The sequence below is a fragment of the Odontesthes bonariensis genome, chromosome 10 (genome assembly GCF_027942865.1).
Source record: "Odontesthes bonariensis isolate fOdoBon6 chromosome 10, fOdoBon6.hap1, whole genome shotgun sequence".
In the NCBI taxonomy this organism is placed as follows: domain Eukaryota; kingdom Metazoa; phylum Chordata; class Actinopteri; order Atheriniformes; family Atherinopsidae; genus Odontesthes; species Odontesthes bonariensis.
In genome coordinates this window covers 17,625,250-17,640,131 of record NC_134515.1, presented here as the reverse complement: position 1 = coordinate 17,640,131, position 14,882 = coordinate 17,625,250, and the positions used below count along the sequence as shown (strand labels likewise).

The 14,882-nt window shown below is 44.9% G+C and overlaps 1 protein-coding gene across 4 annotated transcripts in view; it reads left to right on the top strand.

The window, feature by feature from the left end:
- The window catches only part of rerea (arginine-glutamic acid dipeptide (RE) repeats a), a 123,503-nt gene that overhangs the window by 41,017 nt on the left and 67,604 nt on the right, over positions 1-14,882 (top strand). For all 4 annotated transcript variants that reach the window (XM_075476564.1, XM_075476562.1, XM_075476565.1 and 1 more), the window contains one exon: positions 8,480-8,984. In XM_075476564.1, coding sequence (XP_075332679.1) covers positions 8,624-8,984 — 361 coding nt within the window. In that variant the 5' untranslated portion in view covers positions 8,480-8,623. The remainder of the gene's footprint in view (positions 1-8,479; positions 8,985-14,882) is intronic.

Sequence of the window (14,882 nt, the reverse complement as noted above, 5' to 3'; positions counted from 1 at the left end):
GTGGCGTACACTAACATCATGCCTCTCTGTGAAGGGAATAGGTGGGTAAACACAGCAGAGTCCTTGAAGCACTTCCCATCCCTGCTATTGGATTACCAGCTGCCTTTCTAGGCCTCATCCGCACAGATGAGCGCCAAGATCAATGGAGCTCTTAGTGCAAGCTAATTCGATCACAAATGGCTTTGCTACTGCTGATCAGAGTTTTTTTTTTCTCTTTTCCTTTTTCTTTTTCAATGTTAAACAAAAACGTAATCAAGTCAAGCCTGTGTACAGTGGCCACATATTTTCAGCTGCTCCAACTCCCACGGACTTCAATTAGGAGGCTTTTCATATTCATTATTGAATTGTTGGGTTGGCCTGCTGAGAGGAGGTGTAGAGATGGAAGTGGTGAACTGCTGCGTAAAGTGATCCGGCCGGTTTTGCTGAGTGTAGCAGGAATGCTGGTTTTTCTCCAGCGGAGCAACTGGCATCATAAATAAGCTAAGAGCACGTTTCTAGAGAGACGCGGCGTCTTCAGCTATGACAGCGGGAAAGGGTTGAAGGGCATATTGACCCCCGTGTTCCGAAAAGGGAAAAGCAGACTTTTCATTGCCCCTTGTTCCCTGTTAATTATTGTTTGATGCTAATAAAGGAGGGTGGGGGTGGGGCATGTTATGAAACATAATTATTCATTGCGGCATTTCCCCTCGTTGAGCCTTGTTCCCCCCTCCCCTTGTGCTTGTTGAGGAGGCTGCCAGGGCTGTCAATTGAGTACAGCAGACAAAGATGTCCCCTCAGCCTTTTAAGGAGGGGACATGAGGGAGCAGGGTGAAGGACGCCATTTACCCAAGTGATATATGAGGAGAGACAGCAATATATGTAAAGAGCTGCTGAAAGAAAGATAGAAGGTCAAGGCACATTACACTCCAGCCATTTATCGGTTGAGAACATAGTCTAACCAGGACTGCAAATACAGTTGCTCAGCGGCAGCAGCAGTTTTTGTTTATATATTTATGTAGTGTGTGTGTGTGTCAGTAACCAACACTTTTTTAGCTTGACATGTGTGCATACAGACAGATGAATGTGGTACTGTAGTGAATATGCTTTTTATAAGCCTGCAGATGCAGCAGGAAGCTATTTTAACAAGAGTGTAGCTCCACAAACCAGCCCTCTTAGATTTTCACCGAGCAAATAGCACATTGCATTTGAGGCTAATTTCCTATGCATGGACACAGCATACGGTGTGCTTAAACACAATGCAAGCATGCGATTAGTTAACATTTGTGGTCTTTTAACAGTTAAACTCCAGCAGTGTGTGCTCAATTATTGATAAAGCATGTCATTCTCATATTTAAAAGTATGTTATTTGTTTAGGCCGGGCTAACGTTTTATTTTCACTGTTATTAATGTTCTGGTGATGAGAGGAGACGTCTGTGAGACTGCCGTAGTCGAAGCCTAACATTAACATTCCAAGAATATCTGAGGCTTATTCACTGCAAGTCAGACACGCAGCCAGCTTTGTTCATCTCTGGCTTAAAGAAGACAGTCAGACTACAGGAAGTCTGAGTTGTGATGCTGTTGGGAATGTGTTTTTAATGCGCCATTGTTGTTGCACTCTGAAGGACGCAATCTGTAATCCAATATATGGCAGCTGTTAGGTGTTTGGTAAAGATGAATAATATGCAGCTTATGTTTGCTTGAGGCATAGCACACTATCAGTTGGGGATCAAGTCTCCATTTCACACATGAACAGACACAGTTAATCCGCAGATCACCACTGTACACTGTGTAATACTCGGCTTGTAAGTCTTACATTTTTCCAAAAGCCCATTGTTCTTACAGCTGACTCCTGCTGTTTAATATTTTTTGGAAAATCATTTCTTTGTGTAGCTTATGTCTTTATTTAGGTGAGCACCTCTCACTTGTGAGCTTGTGGCCAACGCAGTAAACCATGCAGGTCCGACTTCTTCACACTCTCATTGTGTGTATTTGCAGGCTGCCCGTGTGTGCGGCCTGGGTGTTTGTGGCAGAGTGCACTAAAATGCCACTGCTGTAAGAGGCCCAGTCCCAGGCACTGCATGTTTTATGAGCTGTCCTCAGAGGATATGGGAGCTCTGAGCTCAGATCATGCTTGTTCCAGCAGTGCTTTCATCACCCCGAGCTGCTGGGGGGGTGTGAGTGAAAAGAGATGCAGGCAGAATCGAGTAAACCACCTTGTCTTTGGTTATAGTTTGTTAAGCATGGCTAGCGTCACAGGTTAGCCACATTGATATTATTTAACTTGTGCGCACTGCAGAGGGTTCTTTGGCCTCTGACTTGGATCACAGCCCTGCATGACTGAGATGGTGGATGACAAGGTTGACCGTTGCACTGAATTTTGCCCTCCCAGAGTCGCCTCCCCTGCAGACTGCTCTCTAAACCAGTCCTTTTTCCTCCAACAAACAAATCTCCAAATGTAGAAGGTTTACTGACAGCATCTATTTGCAGTGTTTACACATTATCTTGAGATTTGAAGCTGTGGTTGCAAGAGTGCTGAAATCATCATGTTGATGAACCAAAAAAAAAAGGGGATAAACAGGGGAATACTCTGCTTTAGTTGTTTTCTAATTTAAACGAGTCAGGATGGTTTGTGTAGTGGTGGTTAGAAGAGAGCCGTTGACGTATGAAAAAAGAGACCTACCTAATTACAGGTAATACCATCCTGTGGTATGTAGAGGTGGAGGTGTTTTTTAGCTGGGATCATTATAAGCAATTGAAAGGAGGGATTGTCTTCCACCACCCTGACCATCTGCTCAGGGATAGAACAGAATTTGCCACCACACACTGTTTAATATTTCAGGTCGAGGGATGGTTTTGTGTATTGACCTAATGGCTTTGTTTTTGGAAGCCGTTTCTGAAGACATCCGTCTGTGCCCCTGCTGGTCTGTGCTGTCAGTCTGAAACCTCAGAGCTGTCTTATCTGTCACTCTAATCTATTTGTGTTGTTTTTTCCTCAGTGTTGGCACGTCTCTCTGTGTGGCATAGTGATTAGTGTAGCTGGAGGATGTAGGGCAGCCGTATGAATACATTTCCTCCCCTCTCGCACTCATTTAGGCTACCAGTTGAAGTTGAGCTGATGGATAGGCTCGTTAAGCTGATGGGCAGATTGCAGAGGAAGAGTGGGGATATTTGATTGCGGAATATCAGTGAAAGTGATACATGATTGAGTGCTTAGATATTAAAATTTCAAGAGTGCTTTAAACAGTTGACAAAAATCCCCCCCCCCCCCTCTCCCAGTAAATCTTTTTACTGCATGCATCTGATTGAACAAAAAAAATTTAAAAGATGACATGTGACTCCCCGTCCTCCCCCCCTGCTACAGCTCAACTCTGTTTTGTGAAGATAAATGTTTGGAGACACGTACATGAGAGAGATATTCTCCAGAACAAATCAGCCATAAATATTTCCCCAGCATGTTTTTATACCGCTTATGATCCCAGCTTTACTTTGGGGGTAAATTTCCAATTCAACAGTATTAATACACCAAAAAATGTTGAATTGTCACTCCCTCACCGGAGGTGAAAGACTCCAGAAATCCTTTCAAATCAGACATTATAATCACACTATAAAGAAGCTGCCCACAGATCTAAAGACTAATTCAATTAAGCGCCTTGTCTGTAGTAGCACTGTCTGCCAGCACATAGCTCACATTCTCCTTCCTCAGTTATCAATGACACATTAGGAGAAGTCCTTTACTGGCTCCCACACGATTACAATTTTCAGGACTTCCTCATTTAGAAGAAAGAGAAAGGGTGACAATGGACAACCCTGGCACCCCCCCACTCACCCCAGAGCCTTGTCTAAACACGATGCCTCGTAGAGCGGCCAGAGCTGATGAAATAGCAGTCAGCTTTGCTTCAGCCAGACATGGCAAACCCAGAGGTGCTGTGTTATGAAGTAGCTGGTATTAGGCTGCAAAATGATTCCCTGCTCGCAAACCCACGTAGATAATAGAGGTCTTGCATTGTGGTGCGGCCCCCTCAGGGACATTTGGAGAACTCGTGGAGAGCCCACAAATAGTGAGTGGAGGGGGATTTGGCCGTCTTTAGAGATAGAGAAGAGGCTTAGACCGTGTGGATCACAGAGGATGTTCCTTTATGTGGCTTGAAGGGCCCTTTGACCATTGGACAGCGAACACATTTGATCAGTTTGGACTCGTATTGTTAGCCAAGTGAGATTTTGCAAAATGTCCTAGTTCATCTTTTTAGATAGTGATACGTCAGAGCACTCAGTGTCATTTTGCGTTAGAATCTGCTCTTGTGCTGCAGTGATTTGCTTCATACCACAAGAGTCTGGGCAGGTTTAAATGTTTATGTTGGAAAGCCCCACGCTTTGCCTTTTTTTTTTTTTTTCTTCTTCTTCTTCTTCCAAGCATGGCTTTTACCTACTAAACCAACCCCGGATGTTGGCTAAATATAGAGCGTTTGTGAACTCAGCTTTAGCAGAGGGAGAGAAAAAAAAAAAGATGTGGTTATCATCAGTGAATTGAAAAACAAGTGGAGCAGACAAATGTCTCTGCCCTTCCAATGTGAACTAAAACAGAGAGGGCCTCGGAGTATAAAGCAAGCAAGGATAGCGCCAGGTAAGACAAAGCAGGCTGGGTGCAGAGACCACAGAGGATCCCTTATGAAGTGGCCTACCCCTCGCCTCCAGCTGAGCCTTTCATTGTGCTGTTGTTTCTAGGGAGCTTGGATGGCAGCTTAGATTAGATCACACTGAGTAATGGATTCGAGCTGACAAAAACCTGCTGCAGCTCAAAATCACCACAGCAAGGATGCGTACGCTGCCGAGGATCTGGCTGGTTTATTCAGATCAATTTGTGTCGCCCTCATTGTTAATAACCCTGTGTATATTAATGCTAACATTGTTCTCCTCTAATCTGTATTCACGCGAGTATTTCATTCAATCCCTTTCTAAAGCCGGCCCTAAATCCTTGCCAATCACATTTTGCCTCTTCATAATTCTCCAATTGAATATGCCATGAATGACTTTTCAGTCTCTCCCTAATCTGAGTGGATCCCCGCGTTGGTCATTGTTGTTACATTTTTATCTGCATTAAAATGTAGGAAAAGTGTACATCTTGTGCAACATTTGGAATCGTTTCCCTAAATTTGACATGATAGAACATAAATCCTACGGCGTTTTCGCGCTGTATGGGTTCTCAAGCAAAGCATGAATATTTGAGTGTTTATCCTACGACAAGTTTTGATTGGACCTGCGGAGATGAGCATGGATTTAGTTGAATGTGGGAGTGATTGGAATGAATAAAACATACCTCTCCAAAGGCTGTTCAGGAGACAGAGAGCAGGAAAATAAAGCTGCGTTTAGTAACTGAAACCTGCTGTGTGGTCATTGTGGGGGATGATGTGTTAATAGAGTCACAAACTGTGTAGTTTTTCAAGCCAGAGGTCTTATTATAGCTGGCATGCAAAAGAGAAATGTATTTGAGCTTGGCCCCGCTGGCTGCTAGCCCTTGACTCCGTTGCACTAATGTAAATGGTGGATTAGGTGCCGTTAGCTGGGACCCCCTCTACCCCTCTCCAGCCTCTTTCTTTCCCCCTCCTTCGCTTTTCCATTAAGACAGCTGGTATCTTTCAAAGGGTCCTGGCCCAGTGATTGATGTGTAATAGCTCCAAGCCTTACCTGCCCCCTCACAGCGGTATTCATCGGCCAGGCAGTCAGAGCTGCTTTACGCGAAGCACTTTGTTTTTTGGGTAGTGGGTGGAGGGCCGTCTCCCTCGCTTTCTCTTTGTATCTCACTTTCTGTACTTCATTGTCTCCCCTCTCAGCCATAGATACGTCGACTTTTCATACCCACAGAGTGGGTACTTCAAACTCACTCGCTGCTTTTTACTCACTCAATTTGCTCAACCTCAATTACTACGTGAGACCACAGAAATGCTGGTATTGCTGTTGCAACACAAAAAAATGATTATATGAGCAGGTGCCTGCGTCTGTGCAAAGATCTATTTTTCCTTTTATGGTTAAAAGATACAATTGACAAAAGCTTCAGAAAGATAATTGGAGATTCAGAAATTGGAATGAGGCAGTTGCATAAAGTGTATCCAGATGCAAACTAATAGCACCTAGATTGTAGAGATCCTTACTGGGGTTTAACATCTGCCCCAAACATCAAAGGGGTATGGGTCAGCCCTCCATTTGCAACAGTTTAGAGTCCTTGTTGGTTTCCCTGGAAGAGGCTTATGTTACTGATTAGAGGACAGAAGAGGTGCTTGGCTTATACACAGATTCTCGCAGCCCCCAGGATTAGAGCAGTGCATAAATGGTGCCGTCAGGAATGTTTTCATACACCTCACACCTCCGAGACCTGCTGCTGGATGCGGACTGCCAGAGTCTGAAATGGACACCTGGCAAGTGTACAATGTAGATCGATTTTTATTTTTAGTAATAAATCTGTGAAGGCTTTCAGCCATATTGACAGGTAAATGTATCAAGAGTCATTTATGATAATAATAAAACAAAACTGGATCTCTGCTCCATTTTGGTGCCATTTACAGGATGTGCTGCAGCTGTTCTGTGATATTGACATTTTTGGTGAAACCCAGAACCCCAACCAAGCAATGAACACCAGCCAATGAGAGGCAGAGCAGGGGCGGGACTTTATCGACTGCAAAAAGAGAGGGTGATTGCAGTAGAGAGCGAGAAGTGTGATGAGGAGGTTTGAATTGATAATGATCGAGGATCTTCAATGTGGCTTTTATGTTTGCTAATTATGTGTATTAGATATAAATAAGTTTAGTAGAGTTTTGACATTGAATTAAGTGTGTGTGTGTGTGTGTAGGGGGGGTTATGTTAGAGGACAAAAAGTGCTTGGTATTTTGGCCAGTAAAAATGTGCTTGGCTGGTGGATTTTCTCATGTACCCATAGCCGTTGAGTCAGAAAGTTAATTTTGGACACGAGGCACAGGAGGGGGCCACACTGTGTCTTTTCACACCTTCTTAGGTATGTATTGGTGGCGGGTGTGTGTCCTTGCACAAACATGCCCGTTAAAAACGCTCCAGAGCTCTTTCATCATCTGTGTTCACTAATGTGTTCTTGTGTGTCTATGCCGGCAGCCCAGTGGTCGCCGTGGTAACTCATCATTAGGTGATTAATGGGGCTGTGACGAGGCTGCAGTTTAATCAGGCCCGGTGTTTGTGTTGAAGCCGACGACAAGAGCAGCTGCCCTGTCAGTTGGTGTCTGCTCAGAGATGACAGCACCCGCTGCTGAGGAGTGCCGTTGTCAAACAGCCCTTCATTGTGTGCGTTCGTGTGCCGGTTTGAACCAAAAATATTTTTTCCACCTTGGCGCCTTCTCTCTCTCTCTCTGTTCTTCACCTCACTCCTCCATTAAATACTTGTTCTGAACCGACATGGGGTTCAATTTTTTTTTTTTTTAACCTGGCTCAATTTCTTTCCCTCCCTCATTTTTCACTTCCAGTCTTCCTCCGTGCCCTCACGACCATGGTAACGCGGGTGCTGATTGCCTGGACTGATCCCTCTCGGGGCTGTAATAACTATTTCTAGTTAATTTGTTGCCGGGGGGTGGAGGAGCTGAACACTGGCAGTAAATGAGTAGCCTCCTTTATGGGCGCTCTGTGTAAGGGGCAGTGCAGACATCGTGCTGCTTCAGCTATGCCCACTTCACTCTTTCTGGAGGATTTCTACATGGCATGAGAAAGTGGTGGCTGGGTGAAGATGGATGCAAGTGGCAGCAGACTAGGGATGGTAAATGACTGACTGTGCCTCCTCTCTCTCCCCTCCCTTACCCAGCGAATTGCTAGATTCTTCCCTCCAGAGCTGTCACTTCGAATTATCACTTTGGTGACTGTCAGCCAGGGCAGAGGGTTGGGGTGCGGTGCAGTCCAATAAGCCAGAGTACACAAGCACACACACACTCAGGGATGAGCAGAATATTGAGCCTGGTGTCATCGCAAATGGTGTGCCGAGAAGCTAGCCAGTTAAGACTGTCATTGAGCTTTATGCTACACATTTCCTGTGACCTTACAAGCCAGATTTCTACTTTTTGTGCCAAGAAAAAAAAGAAAACCCTAACAAAACTCTTGACATATTGTCGCAGTGAAACTTCTGCAGGCTGTGAGCCTTTACGTCAATATTCGGTAGGATAGCCTGCTGTGCCTTTTTTTTTTATTCTCTCCTTTACTCTTTAAAACTGCTTTAGCACCTCTCTTAAAGAATGGAAATGTGTTTCAAGTAGGAACCTAGAAAGTTTGTTCTTTGATGAAACTGCTAAGTTCTCTCCAGAGCATACACAGTTGTGGTGGGGAATGTTGAGAATAGCATGCACAGCTGCCTCATCTCCAGGAGCAAATCTTGCTTTTATCACTCACAAGAGATAGAAAATAACTCTTTTTACCATGAAAATGTAGCTTTTTACATAAAGGCAGTGGTTATTAAATTATACTAATTTTCTTTTTTTTTTTTTTTTTGTATCCACAGCTTTTCTGAAACACTGGGGTTGTTGGTGTGGCCAAATTTTCCCTGGATTTGACTGGTAAATTCAGAAGACTGAAGCCCAGGCTCACAGTCTACCTTTCACGGAGGCCCAGCCGTGAGAGGACTGAGGAAGGCACGTGGCGGATCATGACGGCCGACAAAGAGAAGGAAAGGGAGAAGGAGCGGGACAGAGACAGGGACAGGGACAAAAGAGAGGCCGGTAAGTCTCGCCGGCAGGACGGAGACCGAGGCGACCGTGAAAGTGAGAGCTCCAGGCCCCGGCGCAGCTGCACGCTGGAGGGCGGGGCCAAGAACTATGCAGAGAGCGAGCACAGCGAGGATGAGGACAACGACAATGGCAGCACCGGCGGGGGCAGCGGCACGGCCGAGGAGGCTGGCAAGAAAGGCAAAAAGAAGATGCCGAAGAAGAAGTCGCGCTATGAGCGCACAGAGAATGGAGAAATCACTTCCTTCATTACAGAAGACGATGTTGTTTACAGACCCGGAGGTGAGTCCTGGCTTTTTTTTTTTTTTTTTTTTAAGTTATGTTACCAGGTGGGTCGACACTTTTTAACATCTCACGTGCACATCAGGCTTTGTACTCCATAAGATTAGTTTAGGAGTTAAACGAAAATAATAATAAAACCTTAATTGGGCGATAATTGATCCTTCTTAAAGAGCCAGCGTCTCTGTTGCAGTAAGCTGCAGAGGGATTGCAGACTCTCAAAAGTATCAACTCTCTAACAGCAGAAACACTCCCCCAGGCTAGAGGCCGATGCATCATGCAATCAATTCCATGACCCACTCAGAGCTTTGTCTTGAGCTAAGTCAATAAAGCAAAGTGGTGCTTCACTGGATGATGTGATCGTGACGACAGCCATGATAATGATTTCATCCTAACACCGTCTGACTCGCTGAAAATATGCCGTCTCCTCTGGGGCCAAAACGTACTCCAGTTTCCTGGAGAGATGAGATTTTTGAGCTGCGGTATCATGTCTTGATTGAATCAGATGACCCAGGATGAAAAGAGAACAAACCTTTTCCATTGCTGTAAACACAGCCCCACATTCACGTACTATTTATAAACTGGTCTTATTACAGGTGACAGTGTCAACTGTTAGTGACAGAAGGAAGCCAGACTTACTCATCTGCTCTCCTGCTGCTCAGTGCCATTCGCCTCGCAGTGAAATCATGGCAGCTGTGTCGTTCAATTCATCTAGGAACTAGCAAAAGGTCAAGGAGTGGAAGGGGACATTCTCACACTGCTTAAGAATTTAATTGGAAGACTTAAGAAATTAGAGCCAGTGTTTTGCTTTATCTTCCTCTTCTGTAACTACCTCGGTGTACACCCATCCGCACAAATGTTCAGCACACTATGCAAGAGAGGAATGACATTTAACTTTGGTGGAGTGCAGTTTCTAATAAGCATTGTGTCTGTAAAAAAACTTGTAATTTTTGACTGCCCTGCAGTAGAAGTCAGCTGTATACAGTTAGACGGAGTGCGGATGGCAGCCGCTATGAAAAAAAAAAAACTGGTAAAATGGATCCATCGTGTCTCTCTTTATCTGCAGGTTGGTGCTCCTGTCAGTTTCAGTTCATTTTGACATAGTGGGGTTGGTAAGCTACTAGGTGAAACTTATTTCAAGGCTTTGCTCACTCTTGCAGCCCCAAGTAGAACACTTTCACCCAGGTGTCAACTTTACATCACTGACAATCAGAGTTGGACCTGACGAATATAATGAACTGCTGCTGAGTCTTCTGACGCAGCTTTGAATACAATTCATACCCTCAAAAACATAAATGTTAGATGCTTTTTTGTCCAGTAAGAGACGCTATAATCAGCCATGCCGACCGTGATGTGAAAAGGAGAAAAGGCTAACTGGGATTTCATTGAAATATTTATTTATCTATATATATTTTTTTTATTGAAATGGAATCGGCGAATTCCATCCTTGAAGTCTGAAGATGTAAAGTTGACCATCTCGGCTGATTAACCCTGCCCGATATTTCCTCCAACCGAGCGAACAGTGCAGCCAGCCTCTGGTTGATGTGGAATATTTATGTTTCCCGTCTTCTCCTTCAATTAGTTTGACAGGTTTAGAGGAGCTTGAATGTCACAACCCACACTTACCATGAGGGCTGGAGCTGTTAGATCAGTTTAGATTAGGAATGAGCCTCGACTCAGTAGTGACAGCCTCAGCACCCGTACACTCATTTGTAATTTACATCCCGGTGTCAACATTGAAGATCCTCCACCTTTCCAACTGACTTCCTGCTGTCTCCTCTCCTTATTGTTCAAGAGATAAGCCGTGTGTGTGTGTGTGTGTGTGTGTGTGTGTGTGTGTGTGTGTGTGTGTGTGTGTGTGTGTGTGCTTATTTTCCTCCTCCTGCTTGGTCATTGGTGGCAGCCTTCTTGCAATCAGATTTGATGTGTGCAGCTTAGGCAGGCACAAAGCCTGCAATGGATTATGCTTTACTAAATGTTAAATCCCTTTATAGCCGTCTAGTGACACACAATATGTAAAACTGACCACCCTCAGAGAGGGATTTGCACCACCCGAGACATGGAGAGAGGAGGGCTGTGATGGAGAGCAGTGCAGAAACCGAAATAGATTCTAGACCAGTTGCTGTTTTGATTGCTTTTGTCACAGGGGGTTTTAGAAACATACAGACCTGTGACATCACATAAGAAATAACAGTGAAGCTAGTAGTGAAACCCTCCCAGTTTCCAGCCATCCTCCAATCTCTCTGCTTAGCCTTTCTATCCCTTGAAAATGAGTTCAGGCAAGCTGCCTGCCTGGAGCACATCGATTTGGTGGGGAACGGTGGAAAGGGAAGTGCAAGTGGCCAGTAGGTGGGCCTGCAGCTAACTCAAGCATTGCTGCTGTTAAAAAGGCATGGAGGAGTGTGTGTGTGTGTTGGTGGCCAGTGGACTGTGTCTGGGGCTATTTGTATGGTCCGCTGCCGGGGCGAAGAGCCCAGTGCAGGGCAAACAGACATGCCAGATCGATCTGTACCTTGTGGCTGAGCCTACACCACCTCTCTAGGCCTGGCTCAACAGCTCCAAGCCTGTTCTTTACACTCATCCACCCCCACCTTAGAGTACAGATCCTCTCTTTAGAGATTATACTCACTGCCAGAGGGGATCAATATGAGACATCCTTAAAAGCATGGAGACACAAAAATAAATTCAGTACTCAATATGTATACATATATAAATATACATCTTCATTACACATACTTAGTGATACACAATGTATTCTATTGATGTGCACTACCTGACTACCGCTTGCATTTAACTGAGCAAATGATCTGGGCTTGCATTAGTTGGTCAGGTCTATGTTGAGCAACATTATGCGCCCCAAAAAACGAGGTTAGCTGATTATCCAGACAAACAGAATGACCAAGTTTTTCCATCCGATAGTTTTTGTTTTTTCTTCCCTGATGTTACGGGCATATTCCAGGATGACGGTGTCAGGATTCATCGGGCTCAACTTGTGAAAGAGTTGTTCAGGGAGCATGAAACATCCTTTTCACACTTAGACTGGCCACCACAGAGCCCAGATGTTAACCCCACTGAAAATCTTTGGGATGTGCCGAAGAAGCTTTTTGCAGCGGTTCGACTCTCCAATGGTCAATACAAGGAAGAAAATGACTGGAAATGTTGGGACATTGCTTAAACTTATCTAAAATCCACCATGGCAAATGCTCGCTTTAATCAAAGTTGAAGCTGGTCCAAATAAATATTGGTGTGAGATTTTTTTTTTTTATTAGATTTTTTACAGTTTTTCTGTTTCTTGTCACTGATAAGCGCACTCCAACACAGAGCAGCTCAGTATGTCTCTCACACACAATACCATCCCCAGTGCTCATCCCCTCTCTCTACTGCAGCAGGACTTTGCTTGTCGCCGGTGGCTGGCTGCCATTGCGTGTCTCCTTCCTTCCTCACTGACTGACTAAGCTGGCTGGCGAGTTTAAAATGGAGACCCCCTCCCATCACACTTGTCTCACACACACACTTCTGCCCTTCTACTTAAGTGTACGTGATGCAACATAGCGGCCTCATTATCACACCAAAGAGCAGACTTGCTTAATTTCAGTCATTTCCTCGTAGAAAGTGATCATTTCTCGAGTGAATGCTCTGTAGAATTCATAGAAGATGCAGGCTCGACTGAGAAAAACACCTTGTGTTTATGAGTGTGTAGGAAGTTGTTGATGTGAACACATGGCACTTTTTGCTGCAACCACCGCAGGGGGTGTGTGTGTGTGTGTGTGTGTGTGTGTCATGTGCATGCACAGCAGGACTGTCTGTCTGAGACACACACATACACACAAAGGGCTCAATAACCAGTCCATCTCCTTTTGTCAAACTTAGGACTAACTGTCGGCCCTCACGCAAATCCCCCATGTTAATTGTTTCATTAGTATTTTGAGAAAATCAGCCAAATATCGTTCATTATGCTTTAGAGAAGAAACGTTAGTTTTTCAAATCTGGAGCAAGTTTGAGAAGCCAGTAAAATGTGGTTTCAGTAAGGCTACGGCTACACGAAAACGAAACGAGGTTTTTTTTGAAAACGGGTTCGAAAATTCTTGCGACCACACGGAAACGCGCTGCTGTCCAGACGACAACGATGAAACGATACAGTACACACGCCACTGTGTCACGCCACGCTGTGAGACAATAGAGAGGTGTTAAAATTGGCTCCCAGCGTCAACGTGTGGCTGACGCAAAAACGTTTTTGCTGTAACAATGGAAACGAAACGAGGCCGTTTTCAAATTTTCCCACTCTGGAACCCGTTTTCAAAAACTATCGTTTTGGGGTAGTGGGAACGCCGGCTCCGTGTGGCCGCGACAGCGAAACGATAAGAAAAAGTATCGTTTACAGTGAAAAACGTTTCCGTGTAGCCGCAGCCTAAATGTTGGATTGGCATATTAGCATAGCACATCTCCTGTGTTGCAAAGGCTCGCTGTCGATCACTTAGCAGCCTCTAGTTGAGTTTACATAAGGGACAAGTCCTGGGAGTCATTTCCTGTTGAAACATGGCAGTGTGAATCTGTAGCCTGTCGTTAACTGAACAGATCTATTTTTAAAAAGGCCCTCTCTGCTCTACTGTCTCTCCCCACGCTGGAGACTCTGGGAAAAGGACTTTTTAGTGAAATTCAACCACCTGCCGACTGCTAAATGAGAAAGCGTGGGCTAGCCGGGAGGGGTGGAGGTGGGGGAGAAGGTGGGGGGTTGTGTTGTCAAAGAGCCTCTGTTCTCCCCCAGGAGCTCAGTCAGCTGTAGGCCTGCCCTTATTTTAGAGAGCTGATGGTATCGCTTGCCAGGTATTTCCCATTGCTTTTCCAGCGAGAAGAAGAGAGACTTGTTGTGTTGATTGAGGGGAATAGTAGGAGGAAAGCCGAGGGAGAATCAAGTGTCCTTGCACCTTTAGGCCTTGACTGCTTGTAACGCCACCCCACTGGGAAGGACCCAACAGGAAGTAGGACAAAGCAGCCTTGGCCATCAACTGGTCTTGATCACTGAGCTGCTGGAGTCTGTGGTGAATCAGTTGTAACACCACTCTCCTTCTTTCTTCCAAGCTGTCTTTGTCTTTATTCGCCCTCTAGTCACCTCACACCACTGTGCTTCCATTATTACATTCCTTGTGCTATTTAATTTTAGGATCAGTAGACTAAAGGGAGGGGTAGCTTTTCTTTCTTTTTTTTAAAGCCACACTCTCCTTTGCTGTGTGTTTGTCAGTGTGTGTGTGTGTGTGTGTGTGTTCTTTCACTTTGAGCCCAGCACTACTTTTAACAATGCAGGTGCATCCTGCCTCATGGTTAACTCTCCCCACCTGCAAACAAGACTTAAACAAACACTCCCTTTTGATTTAATAAGCCCGTCTCATATCCTAAAATACCCCCCCTTTCCCACAGCACTGTTTACAAAACACTGGCATATTTGACCGCGTTCACAATGTGACTTGCTCATTGTTGCTGGCTCGTAAAAGAAAGCCGCTCTGATAGTATCTAAGACACACACACACACACCCCCCCCCTGCTGGAATGCTGCAGCAAATTAAACTGCATCTTATTTGCTTGATACCGAGAGAATAGCACATGGCTGTTTTGCTGAGGGTAGGTGTGTTTTACATTAGACATGCTTGGCAGCCTTAACAGAATAGCAGGCTGAACAAAGAGCTACAGCTGCAAAAAATTATTTTGTGTGTGTGTCATGAGGTTATAACAGTCGATATGCAATTACTAAAACTCAGCGGTGATGGTGTGATTTGAGGAACAGTGTCCAACAGAATCGGGTTTCAGTGAAGGGTTCGTTCGGGTGTGAGGAACTGTACTCGGTAGCTTCGCCATTATCTCCTTTTGTAAAAAGTATTGAGCTCCCAGCCTTTGTCTGTGTGGCAG